The following is a 22,219-nucleotide window of genomic DNA, read 5'->3' on the forward strand; positions in this document are numbered from 1 at the left end:
TGTAGATGTGGATGTGGATGTATGAATGTGAATGTGGATGTGATGTATGAATGTGAATGTGGATGTAAATGTGGATGTGGATGTATGAATGTGGATGTGAAAATGGATGTATGGATGTGGATGTGAATGTGGAAATGGATGTATGGATGTGGATGTGGATGTGGATGTGTATGTATGCATGTGGAAGTGGATGTATGGCTGTGGATATGGATATGTATGTATGAATGTGGATGTGGAATTGGACGTATGGATGTAGATGTGAATGTTGATGTATGGATGTGGATGTGGATGTACGGATGTGAATGTAGATGTATGGATGTGGATGTGGAAGTATAGATGTGGATGTGGATGTATGGATGTGAATGTGGATGTGGATGTATGAATGTGAATGTGGATGTGTGGATGTGGAAATGGAAGTGTGGATGTATGAATGTGGATGTGAAAAAGGATGTATGGATGTAGATGTGAATGTGGATGTATAGATGTGGATGTATGGATGTGGATGTGGATGTGGATGTATGAATGCGGATGTGAAAATGGATGTATGAATGTGAATGTGGATGTGTGGATGTGAAAATGGAAGTGTGGATGTATGAATGTGGATGTGGATGTATGGATGTATGAATGTATGGATGTGGATGTGGATGTATGAATGTATGGATGTGGATGTGGATGTATGAATGCGGATGTGAAAATGGATGTATGAGTGTGAATGTGGATGTGGATGTATGAATGTGAATGTGGATGTGTGGATGTGGAAATGGAAGTGTGGATGTATGAATGTAAATGTGGATGTATGAATGTAAATGTGGATGTGCGGATGTGTGAATGTAGATGTGGATGTGGATGTATGAATGTGAATGTGGATGTGGATGTATGAATGTGAATGTGGATGTATGAATGTGGATGTAGATGTGGATGTGGAAATGGATGCATGGATGTGGATGTGGATGTGAATGTGGAAATGGATGTATGGATGTGGATGTGGATGTGGATGTATGCATGTGGAAGTGAATGTATGGATGTGGATATGGATATGTATGTATGAATGCGGATGTGGAATTGGATGTATGGATGTGGAAGTAGGAATGTGGATGTGTATGTGGAATAATGAATGCGAATGTGTATGTGAAATGATGTGACGTCGATACGAGTGAATGGAGGAGATGTGATGGCATGTCAATTGGGATGTGAATAAACCATTTTTCCATTTTTTTCGAGCACGGACTCCTAGGGAGTGAGATCTTAAACCGTGTGAGTGCAAAAAATGGCTCACATGTGAACCATTTTTCCTTCTTTTTTTTGGGGGGCATGGACTCCTTGGGTGTAAGACCTAAAGCCGTGAGAGTGTGAACCGGACTTCACGTGGGATTAAGTTCTGTTTTTTTTTTTGTCGCGGCATGAACTTCTTTTTCACATTATCAAACACTCTTCACCTGTGAACCAGACTTCACGTAAAATTTAAAATTTAATTATTTATTTTTTTACCGTGTGAACTTCTTTTTCACGTCGTGAAACACTCTTCACGTGGTGTGAACCAGACTTCACGTGGAAATTTAAATTATATTTTTTTTAAAATTTATTTTTTACCGCGTGAATCGGACTTCACGTGAGATTAAATTTTGTATTATTTATTTATTTATTTATATTACCACGTGAAATTCTTTTTCATGCTATGAAACACTCTTTTCACGTGAACCAGACTTCGAGTGGAAATTTAAAATAAAATTATTTTATATTTTATCGTGTGAAGAACCGGACTTCACGTGGAATTATATTTTGATTTTTTTTAAATTTTAGTTTTTTTTCTGCCGCATGAACTTCTATTGCACGCCATGAAAAACTTTTCACAGGTGAACCGGACTTCACGCGCGATTAAATTTTGATTTTTTATTTTATTTTTTTATTATTACTTTTTATAATGAGAACTTATGTTTCAGGCCGTGGTGGGAAAAACTTTTCATGCGTGAACCGGACTTCACATGATGGGATTAAATTTTCAAAAAAAATCACGGGTGATCTTTTTTTTCACCCTATGAAACATTCTTCATGCGTGAACCGGACTTCACGTGGAAATTAAAATTTTATTTTATTTTATTATATTTTTATTTTTTATTTTACAACGTTAACAGGACTTCAAGTGTGATAAAATTTTATTTATTTATTTATTTTATCCCGTGAACTTTTGTTTCACGTCGTGAAAAACTTTTCACACGTGAACTAGACTTCACGTGGGATTAAATTTTGATTTATTTTTTTGACAACGCGTACTTATTTTTGACGCTGTGAAACACTCTTCACGTGTGAATCGGACTTCATGTGGAAATGAAAAATTGATTTTTTTTATTTTTATCGCGTGAACCGGTCTGCACGTGGGATTAAATTTTGATTTTTTTTCCCGCGTGAACTTTTTCATGTCGTGAAACACTCTTCACCCATGAATCAAACTTCGCGTGGGATAAAAGTTTGATTTTTTATTTTTTTTTTCCGCGTGAACCGTTCACGTGGGATTAAATTTTAGTTTTTATTTATTTTTTTGCCACTTGAACTTCTGTTTCACGCCGTGAAAAACTGTTCACATGTGAACCGGATCCACTTCACGTGGGATTAAATTTCGATTCTTTTTTTTTCCACGTGAACCTCTTTTTCACCCTGTGAAACACTCCACGTGTGAACCAGACTTCACATGGAAATTAAAATTTGATTTTTTATGTTTCACGCCATGAAAAACTTTTCACGCGTGAACCGGACTTCATGTGGGATTAAATTTCAAAAAAAATTGACGCGTGAATTTTTTTTCATGCCGTGCTTCACCCGTGAATCGGACTTCACGTGGAATTAAATTTTTAATTTTTAATTTTTAATTTTTTTGTCACGTGAACTTCTTTTTCACGCTATGAAACACTTTTCACACCACTTGAACTGGACTTCACGTGGGATTAAATTTCTAATTTAATTTATTTTATTTTATCGCCTGAACTTCTGTTTCATGGCGTGAAAAACTTTCACGAATGAACCGGACTTCACGTGGGAGATTAAGTTTTGATTTTTTTATTTTTTTTTTTCATCGCATGAACTTCTTTTTCATGCTATCAAACACTCTTCAACGCGTAAACCACGCTTCATGTGGAAATTAAAATTCAATAGCCGTGTGAACTTCTTTTTCACGTCGTGAAACACTCTTTATGCGTGAACCAGACTTCACGTAGAAATTAAAATTGGATTTTTTTAATAAATTTTTTTATTTTTTACTGCGTGAAATTCTTTTTCGCAACGTGAAACACTCTTCGCGCGTGAACCGAACTTCACATGGGATTAAATTTTTATTTTTTTTAAATTTACTGCCATGAGCTTCTTTTTCGCATAGTGAAACATTCTTCACGCCACGTGAACCAAACTTAACATGGGATTAAATTTTATTTTATTTTTTATTTTAGTTTTTTTACCTCGTGAATCTCTGTTTTACGTAGTGAAAAACTTTTCACACATGAACCGGACTTCAGGTGGGATTAAATTTTAAATTTTTTTTTCGATGCGTGAACTAAACTTCACGTGGGATTAAATTTTGATTTTTGATTTTTGATTTTTTTAAATTTTTAATTTTAATTTTTTATTTACCGCGTGAACTTTTGCTTCACACCATGGGAAAAACTTTTCACGCATGAACCGAACTTCACGTGGGATTAAATTTTGATTGATTGATTTATTTATTTATTTATTTTATCGCATGAACTTCTTTTTCACGCTATGAAACACTCTTCACGCGTGAATCGAACTTCACGTGGAAATTAAAATTTGATTTTATTTTTATTTTTTATCTTACCATGTGAATCAAACTTCACGTGGGATTAAATTTTGATTTTGATTTTTATTTTATTTTTTGTTTTTTGTCGCGTGAACTTCTGTTACACGACGTGAAAAACTTTTCACGTGTGAACCAGACTTCACGTGGGACTAAATTTAGATTTTTTATTTATTTTTTTGACGCGTGAACTTCTTTTATAAGTCGTGAAACACTATTCACACGTGAACCGGACCTCACGTGGAAATTAAAATTTGATTTTTTTATTTTTATTTTAATTTTTATTTCTACTGTGTGAACAGGTCTCTTCAGCTGGGATTAAATTTTATTTTTTAAAAAAAAATCTATCCCGTGAACTTTGTTTTCACGCCGTGAAACACTCTTCACATGGGATAAAATTTTATTTTTTTTGTAGCATGAAACGGGTCTTCACGTGTAAATAAATTTTACTTTTTTTTTAAAATCGCGTGAACTTCTGTTTCACGTTGTGAAAAACTTTTAACGCGTAAACCGAACTTTACATGGGATTAAATTTTATTTTTTTGTCACATGAACTTTTCTTTCACACCGTGAAAAACTTTTCATGCATGAACCGAACTTGACGTGCGATTAAATTTTGATTCTTTTTTTTTACCGTGTGAACTTTTTTTCATGCCGTGAAACAATCTTCATGCTTGAACCAAACTTCATGTGGAAATTAAAATTAAAATTTTTATTTTATCGTGTGAACTTCTATTTCACGCCATGAAAAACTTTTCGCATGTGAACCGGACTTCATGTGGGATTAAATTTTAATTTTTACTTTTTTTAATCGCGTGTGAACTTCTTTTTTACATCGTGAAACACTCTTCACGTGTGAACCAAAACTCATGTGAAAATTAAAATTTGAATATTTTTTTTGCTGCGTGAACTTTTGTTTCACGCCATGAAAAACTTTTCACGCGTGAATCGGACTTCATGTGGGATTAAATTTTATTTTTCTTATTTTTTTTGAACACGTAAACTTCTTTTTCGCGCCGTGAAACACTCTTCACGCGTGAACTCCGAACTTCATGTGGAAATTAAAATTTAAATTTTTTAATTCTTTATTTTTTATTTTTTATTTTTACGACGTGAACTTCTTTTTCACGCTGTGACACACTCTTTACGCATAAACCGGACTTCACATGGGATTGAATATTGATATTTATTTAAAATTACCACATAAACTTCTTTTTCACGCCGTGAAATACTCTTCACGTGTAAACATGACTTCCTGTGAAATTAAATTTTGATTTTTTTTTGCCGCGTGAACTTTTGTTTCACGCCGTGGGAAAAACTTTTTATGCGCATGAGCCGGACTTCACGTGGGATTAAATTTTGATTTTTTTTATTTTTACCGCGTGAACTTCTTTTTCACGCTATGAAACACTCTTTACGCGTGAATCGGACTTCACGTGGAAATTATAATTCGATTTTTTTATTTTTTTGCGTGAATTTCTTTTTCACGCTGTGAAACACTCTTTACGTGTGCATCGGACTTCACGTGGAAATTAAACTTCGAATTTTTTTTTGCATCGCATGAACTTTTGTTTCACGTCGTGAAAAACTTTTCACACGTGAACCGGACTTTACGTGGGATTAAATTTTAATTTTATTTTTTTATTTTTTTAAAGTTCTAATTTTTATTTTTTTGCGATGTGAATTTCTTTTTCACGCCGTGAAACACTCTTTACGCGTGAATCGGACTTCACGTGGAAATTATTCTCTTCACTCTCTCTTTCTTTCTCTCTCATGCATAAGCTTCTTATGTTTAAAATTTTTGAATGGTATTCACTTCTCTCTCTCTCTCTCTCTCATGCATAAGCTTCTTATGTTTAAAATTTTTGAATGGTATTCACTTCTCTCTCTCTCTCTCTCTCTCTCTCTCTCTCTCTCTCTTATGCATAAGCCTCTTATGCATTCTTCTCTTTCAACATCACCAAAAAGAGGTAAGTGATTTCCTATCTTTTTATCCTCTCTTTCCTCTATTTTTATCTACCAAAAAGAGGGGTTTTGTTTTGTAGGTCCTCTATGAATAGAGCTTAATCTATGAATAGAGCTCTAATCATAGAGCTTAATCTATGCATTAAGCTCTATTCGTAGAGCTTAATGCATAGATTAAGCTGTATGCATGCATTCATAATGCATAGATATGCATAGATTAAGCTTTATGCATAGACCTCTATGTATGCATTAAGCTCTATGCATAGAGCTTAATCTTTTCGATTTTGTATGTATGCATTAATTAGGTTCTTAGGGCTTTTGTATGTATGCATTACTAATCCTTTCCTCACCCTTTTGTTGATTTTATAGGTCTTCTAATCTTCTCTTTCAACACACCAAAAAGAGGTAAGTGCTTTCCTATCTTTCCTATGTTTTTATCCTCTCTTTCCTCTATTTTTACTACCAAAAAGAGGGGTTTTGTTTTGTAGATCCTCTATGCATCGAGCTTAATCTATGAATAGACTATTATTATTGCACCCTTGGGTGCTGGGGATTTGTTTTGTAGGTTTGTGCATAATCTTGATGCATAATGCTCATGCATGCCTTATACATAATGCTCATGCATGCTTTATGCATAAGCTTTATGTATAATTCTTTATGCATAAGCCTAATACATAGCTTTATGCATAAAGCCTCGTGCATAATGCCTCATGCATAGCTTTATGCATAGGCTTTATGAATAGGATTTATGCATAAGGTCTCATACATAGTTTTATGCCTAAGGCCTCATGCTTAAGGCCTTATGCATAGTGCTTTATGCATAAGTCTTATGCATAATGATTTATACATAAGCTTTATGCTTATAGCCTCATGCATAAAGCATTATGCTTAAAGATTTATTATGCATAAGGCCTCATGCATAAAGCATTATGCTTAAAGCTTTATGCATAAGGCCTCATGCATCCTTTATGCATAAGCTTTAGCATAGCTTGCAGAAGGCTTGCATAGCGGCATAGTTTGCATAAGGCTTGCATAGCGACATAGCTTGTATAAGCTTTTGTATGTATGTATTACTAATCCTTTCCTCACCCTTTTATTGGTTTTGTAGGTCCTCTAATCCTCTCTTTCAACATCACGAAAAAGAGGTAAGTGCTTTTTTATCTTTCTCTTTCCTCTATTATTATTGCATCCTTGGGTGCTGGGGATTTGTTTTATAGGTTTGCGCATAAGCTTTATGCATAAGGCCTCATGCATATCTTTATACATAGGCTTTATGCATAAGGCCTCATGCATATCTTTATACATAGGCTTTATGCATAAGGCCTCATGCATAGTTTTATGCATAAGCCTTATGCATAAGCTTTATGCATAAGGCCTCATGCATAAAGCATTATGCTTAAAGCTTTTTTATGCATAAGGCCTCATACATAAAGCATTATGCTTAAAGATTTATGCATAAGGCCTCATGCTGCATGCTTTATGTGCATAAGCTTTAGCATAGCTTGCATAAGGCTTAGGGCGGCTTGCAAACAAGGGGCTTGCATAGCGGCATAGCTTGCATAAGCTTTTGTATGTATGCATTACTAATCTTTTCCTCGCCCTTTTTTTGGTTTTGTAGGTCCTCTAATCCTCTCTTTCAACATTACAAAAAAGAGGTAAGTGCTTTCATATCTTTCCTCTCTTTCCTCTAATATTATTGCACCCTTGGGTCCTAGGGATTTTTTTTATAGGTTTGCGCATAAGCTTTATGCATAATGCTCATGCATGCTTTATGCATAAGGCCTCATGCATAGTTTTATGCATAAGGCCTCATGCATAGTTTTATGCTTAAGGCCTCATGCATAGCTTTATGCATAAGGCCTCATGCATAGTTTTATGATTAAAGCCTCATGTTTAAGGCCTTATGCATAGTGCTTTATGCATAAGGCCTCATCCATAGCTTTATGCTTAAGGCCTTATGCATAGTGCTTTATGCATAAGCCTTATGCTTAAGGCCTCATGTGTAGCTTTATGCATAAAGCTTTATGAATAAGGCCTCATGCATGCTTTATGCATAAGGCCTAATGCATAATGCTTTATGCAAGACTTGCGTAAGGACTTGCATAAGGCTTACGTAATGTATAGTGCTTTAAACATAATGCATAGTGTTTTAAGCTTATGCATAATACTTTAAACATAATGCTCGTATAAGACTTCTCTAGCTTGCATAAGGCTTGCATAATATTTTTTAAATATTCTCTTTGTTTGTATAGATGTGGCATGGATCCTGGTCCTCTTGTCCCAACAGACCCACAAGTTGAGGCTCGAGTCTCAACGACGGTTTGCTAGAGGGAGGTAGAGGGCATCATTGCCTGTAGTAACACCCCTAAGAAGTTGGCAGCCTATGCAACAGGCACCCCTTTACTGTCAGGTCTGCCCACAGTGCCCAATAGAGTCCATTGCCAGGCTCTTTGCCCTTGCTAGGCACTTCACCTGCCTTTACATTCACCCATCATCCGTCAGCCCCCCAGTTAGTGCTACAACATCTCCTACACCTCCACCTTCAGGAGATGTGACACCTCACAGTTATCATGGCTCTCATGAGAGTGGCAATCGTCATCATAGAGGAAGGGTAGTCGTTTGTTGGAGAGAGTGGCGGTCGTACCTCACACCGCACTAGCACTGAGAGTGGAGGTAAAGGAGATAAAGGATGCCTAGGGAGTGCTTTGGGGGTGGAGATAGTTCTTCAGAGTCACCACCACATCATGGTGATATATCATATTATGATATCATAGATGTGGGTGGCATAGTTTATGGCTCTCATGGGAAGGAGGAGGTGGTAAACTACTTGTGCCAAGTAGTTTTTGCACACTATAAAGACTGCTTTATACATTTTAAGCAGCAAAGGGAGAGCTTAGTGGATGATTGCATTAAAGCTATCCACAAGAAGTATCCTAATCCTTACGACCAAAGGTTTAACAATAGATGGGTGCGACACAAAATCAAAGACATCTTTAAGAATAGGAGGTCTCTAGTAAGGAGACATGCAAAGGAGGAGAAAGCCCGAATAGATGCCGATCACATGGTAAGCCATCTACTGCTCATCATAAGGGCGAGTGAAAGAAAGCCAAGAAGGAGCTCTTAGAAGGAGTAGTGAACCAGCAACAAAGAGAAGCATGGAGAATACAAATGGAGCGATATGGATCGTCGCACTTCGGATCTGGAGGTCATGCATCATGGGAGGCCGAGTTTGTATGTATAGTACAACTTCATGTCTTTTCTTTGTATTCTCTCTATGAGTTGTGTCATAATGTTTGTCTTGTGATGTAGCATGACATTGTGGGTAGAGATCCTACCCCACCAGAGACTGGCTACCATCATCGCCACCACAGTAGAGGAGATACATGGGATTACCTTCATAAACAATGAAGGGATCATCTCCGACAAACAATACAATCGAGCAAGGAGAACACTAATGCAAGTAACACTTTTTATTTTTATTTACAAAACATGTTTCGACCTTTATAATACTTTTTATTTTTATTTATATATATCTTCACTTTGTGTAGGCACAAGGTGGACAAGATGACTCGGAGAGTGATGACTCCTCCAAGTAGTCGCCCGCTAGTTTTTCTTCATGTATAGTTTTGGTTTATGCAACTATGTTTCTTTTTCAAGCCTCATGTGGCTAGAATCATGTATGGATAACTTCTTGGATATAAGATGAAATTTTTCGTCTTCTTTATGTATTCATGTTTTTATTCAAGCCTTATGTGGCTACGATCATGTATGGAAAAAAATTTGGATATAAAATATAATTTCTCATCTTCTTTAATCAATATTCGAAGAGTGTTCACAAATCTTTTTGTGTATATCTATCTTTAATTTAAGTTTTTATGTTGATATCTCTGTTGATCTTGATTCGTCTATGTACAACTAAGCAAAACGTTAAACCAGAGAGCTGCCTGTGTAGAAAATGCACCTGCATGTGCAGAAAATGCAGTTGTACATGATCTGCATAGGCAGCTCTCTGAAAAAAAATTAAATTTCAAAGCACGTCTATATGTGTGTCTATAATGGAGGCTATAAGCGCATCTATACTGATATAGACGCCTGTCGGTAGACGCGATTTTAGACGCACTTATAAACGCGTCCATAACATTTTAAACCACGTTGTCAAAACGCGTCTATAAACGGGCCTACGGTCGCTTTTCCTTGTAGTGATTGATCGTGTCTCCTTGTTTGGAGCTATGTTACAACTCACAAATTTTAAGCTAATCCTTGGCTTAAAGTAATGAAATCTAAGTCTCTAATTTCATGCAAATCACCAATGAACTAGAGTTTTTTTTTCTAATAGAGAAAATTATAATTCCCTAAAAAATAACAAAACTTACACATCCAAGGCTCTAATTTTAAAAAAAAAAACTTAAACCTCCAAGGTACCAAAACTGTATGTTTTTCAAAGTATAACCTGCTATAATCAACATCAGGCACAATAGAATTGGGTGATCGCAATAAAAAACTTACACATCCAAGGCTTCAAAACCATATGTTTCTCAAAGTATGATCTCCTAAAATCAACATCAAGCAATATTGGGTGATCCCAATAGCCTAGAATGGATGGATAAATGGAGCTAGGCCAATCCATGAACAATAGCACCAAATATGTTCAAGTTAATACTAGTTTGGTATAATAGGACATAAAAGTGTATGTGGCATACTTATGTCCTCTTTATTGATTAACTTTATGAGTTATTTAGAACACATGGATAATGAGAACCAAAGGTTTCCTTTTTTCATATCAACAGGTGTATAGTGAAGGAAAATTGGGATTTTTGGGATCACATTAGTTACCTCTAGGCTTGTCAATTTCATACGAATTCATAGGCTTAATTGCATTCGTAATACAGAGCTATTTGGACTATATTTGGATCTAAGGCTTTAATTAGCTGATTTTTCATTGCTTTCCAAATTGTTTTGATACACATTGTTTCTCAAATATATATATGGTGTAATAAAATCCAGCTTAGGCTCAAAAATCAATTAGAAAGCAGGGTCTATAAGAGGAGTCTTACACTAGCCTAGTTTACAAGAGGCAATGGACCTGAGTAAATGCTATGGACGGATGTTCAGCCTATAAGATTCTTCTAACTCTAAAATTTAGGTCTTAATGAGAATTATAAGATATTTAGCTATCTCAAAAAGTTAAACTTTGAGTATTTCTATAGCTAATCAAACAATCGTAGACTAGGACCAAATCTTGCACATGCTCGATACAATGTTATGCTTTGCTGATTACCCTTTTAGGCACTTTGTTTTAGATGAAAGTTTATAAATTTTGAACCATATTTATTACTATAGAATAAGAGACTACTTCATGCATTTTTGAACAGCTCATAAGGGTTTATATGGAATATCTAGTCATTTTATATACTAATAAATACTATTTTCACAAGTTTCTCACTAGATAATCCAAACATAAGCAAGGGTTCTTATACGTTGCTTTGTTATCAATGCAATTTCAAAATTTGAGACCATCACCTTGTCTTCTAACTAAATTAAAATGTTAAGATACGTATTCTTGACCTATTACTTTAGTGAATACATTGATTTATTAGTATAACTAAAATAAATCACCATGTAAGTTGACACTATTGTCGTATTTTGGGTATCAAAGACTTTAAGAAATAGCAAGTCTATGATTGGGTTTTTGAGACATCACCTAGTGACTTATTGGCTTCCAAAGTAGTCTCTAAAGGGATGTCTACTATAAGTTATCTTGTATGGTTTGCAAAGGTCTTGGAATCTTAACACCCACAAAATCCAAACCTTTGATTTGCAACAAGGAAAGACTATTAACTTTACTGTCTACATTGCACAAGTACTACAGTGTTTGATAGATCTACCCTTGCATGCTCATTCTCTATTGTTTTGTTTTTTGTTTAGACAAAACTATAGATTGGTTAAATTTCATAGGTCATGTTAACCTAATCCTTCTTGAGACATTTTACCTATTGTGAATAAGGGTATTAAAAAAATGACTTCATTTTGGAGAACCCTTCAATTTTCCTTCCAATACTTTCAAGGTATTTTGGTGTGCGTGCTTAAATTTCAAGTCACTGTAGGGTTCAAATACGTTCTCAAGCTTCAAATGATGCTTAAAGTTAACCAAACATTGCAACCATGAAACCTTAAGAGATCACTAGAACCTTAACCTGAAGCCCAATACGATAGGGTGCGAGATGTAAGAGTTGATATGTATAAGTATGTGTATTTTTGTGTATACATTTATATTTAAAAAATGTAGATATGTATATTTATACGTATATGTGGATACATGTGCATATATATATATATATATATATATATATATGCACGATGATGCTAAAAGTCAGTAAGGAAGCCGAAGCGAATATTAAAGGCTTTGTACGTTGAAGAAAATATAAACGTCATTTTGGAGTACAAATTAAGGCAAGTTCAATGGATCCTCAAGTCATTTTGATTCTTGAAGTACCAAGGTACTAGGTGTAGATTAACAGCCAAACGGGAGTAGTAGGTAATTTGTACTGGATTGTGGTGTAAATCGTGATGTGCTGTCAATTGTGTGGGAGTCTGTGATGTGTTGTGTGGGAGTCAGTTGTTAGTGTAGAGAGATGACGACCACGGCAAGAACAAGGCCAGGGCAACGAGGGAAGAGCGCACGACGGTGGAGGAACGAAGAGCTAGAGGCCCTTTTCGACCCTGGCACCATAAGCACAACCCTCTTGCGAAAGGCTGCAAAACAAACAACACCCACGCAGCACACGCGGCCTCTACAGTGATGGACGGCAAGTTGCGGCCACGCCATGATCTCTCATCTGCCCTACTGTGATCACCAAAAATAGTTAAGCAGGTGCGGGATATGGCCACCACTACAGCTCCTGCGTTCAGCAGCACCAATGCTATGGGAGGGATAAACAGTGGTGAGTTACAGTTCACCGCAAAGCCCTGCACGGGCTGCTGCTGCTGATCATCATTGGAAGTGCTGCTGCTTACGATGTGTTGTTTAGGTGTCACGACGAACGTGGTTTCGGACAGGCCTGCAATCTTTTTAAGCACCTTGAAGGTAGCGAAGACGTTCGAGGTAACCGCCACGATGAACTCCATTCTCTCGTTGTTCCACCACTCCCTTGGCCCCGCACCTAACAACATGCTCTCATAATAGCTGGTCCAATACACCCACACAAATAGGCTAATTGGGATCAGAATTGCTGGATCATCATCATTAATTATATACTTAGATTATAAGAAGCTTTGATGAACATCTTTCATTAAGCGCTTGCACTAAACACGGCACACCTTCGGGAGTAACGGCCTATCTGCAAGCAACGACAATGCTGGCAGCAACGCATATGTGAACAATGGAATGCATGCTAGCGGACTTAAGAAGTAGCATATGTAACTGATCCTTTGAACTGCGATTAGCCCTTGAGTTTTTCTCACTAAAAACGGAGAGTTGGTGCTGAATAAAATCTCTAGCCATCCCATGCTGAATCTTTCTCTCGTTGTTAAAGCATCCTCACTCGTCGTAGGGCACAGCCCAAGAATGCTGGAGGGGTCGATGGTGCATTGCAATACACTGACCTCCAGCCTCTGTTATGAATCATTAAACACGTCATCAAGTCTTCCGTTGTAGAGCCGTAGATCAAGCCAATCTGAAAAGGCATGATGCACATGCAATGTGTAAAACACTAATACTACATAGTAGTCGTTTTAAGAGACCGATAATTTATAGCTACTGACACTTTAATTAGGTGCCACTGGCCAGGGCCTGAAACTTGAACCTACTCATTAGTAGGCCAAGGTGTTACATCCACCAAGGACTATATATATATATATAAGGGTAGCAAATAAGGGTACATATAACATAACAAGGGTACATATAACATAACATTTGAACCTACTCATTAGTAGGCCAAGGTGTTACATCTACCAAGGACTATATATAAATATGTATATTATATATATATATATATATATATATATATATATATAAGGGTTGCAAATAAGGGTACATATAACATAACATAACATGTCACACAATATGGTGTGCATTAATCTCATTACAGAACAAATACTTATGAAGCGGGGGTACTGTACCTCTTTGCCCCAACTTGTCTTGTGTTCATAAGTGCAATCAAGCAATTTAATGGCCTCCTCTATCAAGGCATGGCCATTCAGGAGAGGGCTATAGTTCCTCATGTTTGATGTTATGCTTTGGGCACAAATAGCAAGACTTTGGCAACGGCCCAATAGCTCTGTTTCACGTCCTGCATCAACCCACACAGTACTGTTAGCTGACATTATCCAAATTGAATTGTGAGCTAATTCTACAGTATAAGGTCTTCGTTTGAAAAAAAGAAAAAAGAAAAAAGAAAAAAAGAATCTCAGTAGCATAATTTAGAAGTTATTAGTGGGTTTAGGTGGAAGCTTAAAAACCTTGAAAGACAACCTAGCTCTCCATTTGAGTAGTACACGTCTACTCAAGAATAGCTTAAATACTTACCATTAATCATGACCTTATCTGTCCCAACAACAGCATGTGGCTTGTTGCCATACAAGGCTTCTCTCTTGTGAACGCACCCTGTCCCAAGGTATGCCGGACCTTGGAAGCCATCCATTCCTTTCATATACATCTGGAGTGAGGAATTACCTTAGCAAATGTTCTTATCCCTTAAATGCGCCCACAACTAGAGAGAAAAGGAAAATCTTAACAATTGCACAGAGCCTTGTACACGTATACAGGCTGCAAGGGCTTCAACGAATCAATGAATAGTGCAACGGCTAGTGCACTTCAGGGCACGGACATCCAAAGTTTTGCACACTTCAGGCTAATAGAGCTTGAGATTTTGTCCTCGCCTTGAATGCTAATGTAAAGCTTGTATTCATGATCATTAGTTGAATGTATACCTCCATGGTTGTCTTCATGCGATTTCCGTAGATGTCATCCTCGTCTACGCTTTCAAAGCATTGAGGAAACTGCACAAAGCCCGTTTCTCTGCTGGTGCCCAGGTCCATGAGAAAGCACAGGGCTCGCAGAATGGCTCTGGCGTCGTTCACGTACATGTCACAGTCCAGGTTCAGAATAAAAGGGGCGTTTGTAAAGACCCCGGAGACGCGGATCTTGGAATTTATAAAACATTAGTTTAGTAGGATTGTTCAGTGAAGCGGCTGCACCTTATAATCAGCGTCATGACAATGGGTAGAAAAAGAGTACCAATGCATTCATGGCACCGGCTTTGTAGTGATGGCTGTGCTCGGGACGCTTCTCGCGGGAGATATACACAAGGCACGGTAAAAAGTCAGCTTCACTTTCAGGCTTCTCCACACATATCTGTGCAAAATTTCATCAACAACATCAGTCTAAATAGGGCAGCCCACTGTCTACATGTGGTGGACGTGGTAGACTATAGTATTACAAATTACATCTTAAACATGCTTTGATTAGGGCCTAACCTCACAGTAGGGTGGATGATTGTGGTGATCGTAATTGGAAGCCCACGATGAGTATCGGTCATGTCCATCGGAACTAGTTAATTTGTCGAGTAAGAGCTTGACTGCTTCCTCCTTTGAATTACTGCAGTATTTTGCGGCCATAGAGCTTAATCGGCTTTGCAGCGCTTCGTACTCTGCCTGCAGATCGGGATATGGTGATTAAAGCCTGAGGATATGATTAAAAGTATGGTCACTAGCTAATTGTACATTAACATGAGAAAGAAAATACATAGGATACCTATAGGGCTTACCTTCGTGGCGTGCCACTCCTTTGAGTAGCCTCTGAGCTGGGCGTCAGCAGCAGCGGCCTTGCTAGCGAAGTGGGGACCAGGGGCCCGCGGCTCTGTTATCTGAAATCGCTTGCAAAAGGGCACCCATGCCCTGGCAAAGGTGGCTGCCTCCTTGAGAGCCCAGAGCGTGAGGAGGGAGCCTCCGTCGTCCGACACATAGCAGGCAAGCTTGTCGGCCGGATAGTCTAGTGCTAGGACAGATAAGACGGTGTTGACGGCGATTAACGGTGGCTCTTTCATCGGGTCAGCCGTGGTCACAAACACGTCCACCGGCGGAAGTTCTGGCAAGTGGCCGGAACTACACTCAAACATTGAAGAAATTTTAAGACACTGCATCGATCCATGGGGACCATGGCGCTCAACAGCTATGCAATAGAGACGTGATGTTTTTGGTGAAGGTGGGAATTGGTAGAGCTGCTAGCTACACCACTATACCTTATCAAGGCCAACAGCCTCTCCGGGTGCGTTTCGCGCTCGACAAGGAACCACTTCGCGAACATGAAAAGATGAGTCGAGATCCCTAGCCACACCTCGCACGCCAACGCTACAATCACGAGGCCATCCAAGCAAGTGCAGGTGCTAACGCGGTAGATCAAAAATAGAACACAGAGCCCCGTGCGAACAAGAAGGACAGCCTTGTGGTAGATCTGATTCTTGACAATCTTAGAAGTAGCAACATATTCGTGGAGATGGAGATCAGAAGACTGTCCTCCTCCGCGTCTTCCTCCTCCTCCTTCCATATATTATAGGTTAGTTCGTATACGTAGCCGGAAGGGGGAAGAAGATGATCACAACTGAGCTGATGGGAAGAAGGGGGAAGAGATGACTTCTTGTGAAGGCCCTAAGAAGATGATTACAGTTGAGCTCGGGATACGGCCCACCAGCAGTACAGGGACCGGCCAATTTCGATAATGGAGGCAGTGTCAGGAAATTTCGATAACGGGCTCCGGCAATGCCCGAAAAAAACCGGGGTATGGTGTAATCCCACCTGTAGATTTTTAACTTTACCTTTTTCCCAAAAAAAAATCAAAGGTTTTAATAACCTCCAAGTTGGGCTTTAAAGGTTTTTAACCTTTAAATACATAACTAGAAGGTTTTATCATTTGGGTGAGGTGAGGGGAAAAAGTATTTCAAGGGAACCTTCTATACTATCTCTTACGTGGCTTGCGTTGTCGTCCATGTGTCAACTTCTTTTGCGTATGCGTCGCTTTCTCTTCTCTGGGCCACCACGTCCTATTTAATGCTGGGCGGTCGGTTGTAGAGGTTGCAGGTGTTGCAGCTCTCAGGTTGCAAGTCGCCGCCCCTATTCGACTTCATGGCGTTTTGGTCCGCTCCCCTCCAGGCCTCCTATTTGCGCAGTGCCCAGTGAGCTCTTCATGTCCTTTTTTTTGCCAACTCCCGACTGTGCAGGCTATTGGAACCGTCGACATCCGTGCTCTCCTCCTATCGGGCAGTGTCCAGCTCTCTCTCTCTCTCTCTCTCACACACACACTGTGTCGCGGATTGCTTTTTTTGTTGGCATGCAGGCTTTGGGAAGCGTGGACGTGCAAGCTCTTGGAAGTGTCGAGACGAGCTCTCCTCCTATCGGCCAGTGTCCCAGCGAGCTCTCTATCCCCTGGTTAGCTTCTCTCTCTCTCTCTCTCGTGGACTTGCAGGCTTCCTACCAGGCGACATGGCAGCGTGTGACGGTCGGCCATGTAATGGGCATTTGCCTCAAGGGCTAGCCAATGATCCCGCGTTTGCCGTAGCCGGTTGACACCGCCCCTTCCTCCGACCATGTAGTGGTTGTTTGCCTCTACGTCCTTCGACCATGCATCAGTGCTACCATGCAATGGGCGTTTGCCATGCAGTGTGACGGTTGACACCGCCCCTTCCACCCGCCATGCAGTGGGCGTTTGCCCCTCCACGTGTCTCATTTGTGTGTTTCGTGTGTGTGAGTGTGCGTGCGTGCGTGCGCATGTGTGTGTGTGTGTGTGTGTGTGTGTGTGTGTGTGTGTGTGTGTGAGAGAGAGAGAGAGAGAGAGAGAGAGAGAAAGTGTATTTGAAATTGTGTGTGTGGGTGGGTTTTTAATTGTTTTTAGTTTTTTTAAAATGTTAAATTTTTTAAAATATATTACTAATTTGAGTGTGTGTGTGTGAGAGAGTTTTTTTAATTGTAGTTGAAAATTTTTTAATTATGTCGTGTGTGCGTGTGTGTGTGTGTGAAGAGAGAGAGAGAGAGAGAGAGAGAGAGAGAGAGAGAGAGAGAGAGAGAGAGAGAGATACAAGGAGAGAGAGTGTATTTTGTGGGTGGGTTTTTAATTGTTTTTAGTTTTTTAAAAATGTTAAAATTTTAAAATGTTTTATTATTTTTTCATGCATCATCTTAGCAAAGGTCCATTGTCTTCTTCTCTTAATCTTGGATTATATTTATATGTTATGTGTATGTGTGAAAAATATTTTAGTTTTGAGAATAGAAAAGTGTGTGTGTGTGGTGGTTGTGTGTTCTTGAAGTTTGCATATGTCTTGCATTATATTTCTCTTTTATGTGTATGTGTGTGTGTGTGTGTGTGTGATTTATTTATGTTTGTGTTTATATATACATATATATGTATACATATATATTTTATGTGTGTGCATAATTTATTTATGTGTTGATATATATTTATATATATATGTATGTATATATACATACATATCCAAAGAAAATGGCAGAATTTGATGGGCAGGTCTCTGTGGTGGTTGTCAAGAGGCAGAATTTGATGGCAGGTCTTTGTGGTGGTTATCAAGAGGCTCCAAAAAACAAGTTGACTGTCAAGGCAGTCTCGAGGAGGCTATGGTGAGACTGACAGGGAGGCAGTGGAGCTAAGCAGGGAGGCAGCCATCAAAGTTGAGAAGGGAGGTGCAACTTTGATAGTGCACTCATAGTACTAGTGTCGCAACCCGTCTCCGAGGCAAGAAGCATTTTACATTTAGGTACATGCAAAAGAAGCATTTTGCATTTAGGTACATGCAAAAGAAGCATTTTGCATTTAGGTACATGCAAAAGATGTGTAAAATCACTCTTCCTTTCCTTTTAGAAGCTAGGCAAATCGAGTTACACACAAACACGCATAAAGATGTACGTATGTATGTACATGTACATATGAGTACGTGTACGTGAAATCCATTAAAACCATACATGCCACAATTGGAAGATATGTGTAAGTGTGTGCACGCCTATGAATGCATGTGTGCATGTCACATACACACATGTAGATATGTGTCTATGTATGCGCACGCACCCATAATATCCATAGATATACTGGTCACACTCATACATATATGTATAAATCGCCCTCAACTTGCCAAACTAATATATAAAAACATTGTGAATGCCATATATATCCATATAGAAGCTCCTAGCATTACAAACCCATAAAATGATGAGTATCTTAACACACATGAACACAACCTCAAAATAATCTTCGGACAATAGGATTCTCTCTCCTTGGTAGCCTATATCCCGCGCCTCCATCTGGAAAAATGTATGCCATAAAAAATACTAGCATTGAAAATATAACTCTCGTAGAAAAAAGTTGGATAAAGATAAAAGCTTACAAAACTCATTCGGTGGATCAATATTTGAGGCGAACGGCGTTTGAATAGGCTTGCAAACAGCAAACCGAAAAATTTTGTATTTTTTGGTGCCTATGCATTGAAAATCTAACTTATCAGGCTTTTCATAATCCACAAAAATTACACGTACACGTACATGAAGCTGATCTGCAACCTTCCACAATCGTAGATTGTAAATTCCTAGGAGCACAAAGCTCTCGTCGTCGTCGTAACTGTCTCAACCATACGAACCCAATAATAATCTGGGTTCTAAAAAGTGAAGATATTCCCTGTTACAAATGAATGTTTCAATAAAAATATAAATTAATCAAACAAAACACCAAAGCTACATAAAAAGAAAGTTTGTATATATACCGTAAAACACTAGTGCTCTCTAGTTCGATAATTAGAGAAGCTGTTGCTTGGCCTTCCCAAAATGAAGGGTCTACAATTCAGCCATGAATATTAAATAAATCTTGGAAAACAATAATACCTAAATTATAGCAAACATCTAAAACATTTACCTTCAATATCTTGTCCATCACCATAAACGAATGAAAATGATCTCCTTGCCACATCCATCCTAAGCAATATATCCCTGATATCAAATATAACACACACACTCTCTCTCTCTCTCTATATATATATATATATATATATTTATATAATACACACACACACACACACACACACACACACACACAATATAAGGGCACTATATATAAAAGCAATCCAATAGGAAACAAAAACTGCACTTGCACATCTTCAGAAACATTCTCCAATCAAATGCTTCCTTCATTGCACAAAGATAGGTATAAATGTAGTCTCTTACATTTGCAAACTGCCATTTACATTTAAATTCTTCAACTTGCCATTTGTAAAATCTCCTTGTAGACAACATTGGTTGTGAAGAGTTCATTTGAACCTGTTGTGCCACTATCATATTCCACAATATGCTTTGCACACACTTTCATTACATTGGATGATCTAACACGTGACATAGCGATGTATAGTTGTCCATGTGTGAATACTTGTTTGGCCAGATAAAGTCCCAATACACTCAATGTTTTTCCTTGGGACTTATTTATTGACATACCAAAAGCTGACCTGACAGGAAATTGCCTCCTTCTCATGTCAAACGACAATTGAAGCATAGTAGGCACAAATGTTATCCTGGGAATAAACACTGTCTCAAATGTTTGTACCTGTAATGATTTTTGCTTCTATCACCTTTGAGTTAAATTACTTGCATATCAATCTCGAATGGGATTTTGAAATGTGAGTGAGCTGTACGACCATTTCCAGACGATGCACATATTGGAATATTAGGGATTGCACTAGAGAGTGAAAGCCTAATTGCCACAAGCACAAAGCTTAATTATAACCTTAAATATTAATGCTACTCTAATCAACATAATCAAAGAAGATTAAGATAAACATAACTAGCACAAAGCTAGAAGTGAAGCAAGAGATTAACACATAGTCAAGCAAAGAGATAAGCTTGGGACAAGTGTTTCCACAAAGGAAGGTCACAAAGACCTATCAAACTTGCTCATTATTCACAGAGAAAGATACAACTTATATAGGCTCCAAGAGACCTTGTAGAGCGGTTCTCTCTACCGTGCAATATAGTGCTCATAGAGTACTATACCGATCAACAAATGTGTTAAGAAACACAATGTCAATCCGAGGACTCGACCCGATTAGTGCATGAAGGCTTATCCCTTGAGGGAGAGCTCACATACACGAACCACCACTTGACGATTCAACCATTCAACACCTCAATCAATCTCTCAATCCCTTAAATCCACTACACTAATCAAGAGAACAAGCAATGCATGGCAATCTCTTAAACCCATTCAAACATTGATTAAATCTTAGCTTTCTCTAATGCCAGCAAACCCATAAGCGTGTATCTACTAACCCACAAGCTTAAGCAAGCATAGAATGTAACATTCACAAACCCACAAGCTCATAGAGAGAGTCTATCCATGAATAACTCATTGCCAATGACGTGGGTAAGAGCTTGCATCAATGGAGACTACACACACACACTACAAGCATGCAGCATACACAAGAGAAAGAAAGAAGCATTCAACTAATCATAGATTAATCTACTTCAATGATGCTAAAATAGATTAAGAGAAAGAAGTGGAGCTATACTCATTGGAGCTTGATGCTCATTAGAGTACAATAGAGAGAGAGTTAGAGAGTTGCCATAGCTTGAGAGCTCAAGAGCTTCACTCAATAGCTTATGAGAATGGTGGCAAAAACGTACACTTTCTTTAGCTAACATCTCTTTTGTAATAGAGATGTCACTAACCCTAATCCTAGGCCTCTTTCACACATGGGCAGACAACCCCATAAGTGAGCCTTGCTTAATACACTTAGAACTCTCATTTAGAGCCCACATTGGCCTAAAACGATTTTTTTTTTTTTGGAAAAAAGATCCTTCTATTAGTTAATGAGAAAACGCCATAAGGCTACAAAGCTCACCTCGCAAGGAGGGATAAAAACACAGTGAACTCCTGAGCTCCACCCCCGTGGCTGGCCGCTCTCTGGGAGGGGCTACCTAATAGTACATGTGGGAGGTGAGAAAAGCCAAACTGGAGGCCTGTAGTGCCAAGTGACATCCTCGCCCCTCGCGGTGAGGAAAGGGCCAGGCTGCCAAGTGCGGAGGAAAGCCTTGCGGCGCCCTCTCATGCGGTCCGAGTCGCCCCCCAGTGTATGAATGATGTCCACCCAGTGTATGAATGATGTCCACCCAGAGGGCCTGTATGAGTTTCCCCCAGTGTATGAATGATGTCCACCCAGAGGGCCTGTATGACCTCCGCCGGTGGAGTCGCCTGGCGGTCAATGGCCTCCCTGCATCGGGCTCTCCAAATGTGCCAAGCTGTCATGCTGCTGATCAACTCCCATCTGTGCCCGACCCCCTCCTGAGGGGCTGCCGAAGAGAAATCTGGCATCGGAACCACCACCATCACCCTGTCAGAGACCTGGATGGTCGCACTGCCAGGGACGTCCTCATATCCAAGGGCCGGGCCGCTGTCCGTGGCCCAAGCCACCGCACCCC

General features: G+C 38.8%; 1 protein-coding gene across 2 annotated transcripts; it reads right to left on the reverse strand.

Annotated features, from left to right (window-relative positions):
- Positions 1 to 12,156: 12,156 nt before the first annotated feature.
- LOC147623199 (cellulose synthase A catalytic subunit 7 [UDP-forming]-like) lies at positions 12,157 to 16,502 on the reverse strand. 2 transcript variants are annotated; one of them, XM_086821280.1, is made up of 9 exons: positions 16,006 to 16,496; positions 15,532 to 15,868; positions 15,242 to 15,418; positions 15,003 to 15,119; positions 14,696 to 14,908; positions 14,292 to 14,421; positions 13,886 to 14,055; positions 13,085 to 13,440; positions 12,157 to 12,950 (listed from the first exon to the last, which is right to left on the reverse strand). In XM_086821280.1, the coding sequence occupies exons 1-8, from the start codon at positions 16,308 to 16,310 to the stop codon at positions 13,294 to 13,296; spliced, it is 1,596 nt and encodes a 531-aa protein (XP_086677406.1). In that variant the 5' UTR covers positions 16,311 to 16,496; the 3' UTR covers positions 12,157 to 12,950; positions 13,085 to 13,293. The 2 variants fall into 2 exon arrangements, with proteins under 2 accessions (XP_086677406.1, XP_086677407.1); XM_086821281.1 differs by lacking the exons at positions 12,157 to 12,950; positions 14,292 to 14,421 and having other exon boundaries at positions 13,303 to 13,440; positions 16,006 to 16,502.
- Between the last annotated feature and the right edge of the window lie 5,717 nt (positions 16,503 to 22,219).

This window comes from Cibotium barometz, chromosome 27 (assembly GCF_041138505.1).
Source record: "Cibotium barometz isolate CiBa-2024 chromosome 27, ASM4113850v1, whole genome shotgun sequence".
NCBI classification, from domain to species: domain Eukaryota; kingdom Viridiplantae; phylum Streptophyta; class Polypodiopsida; order Cyatheales; family Cibotiaceae; genus Cibotium; species Cibotium barometz.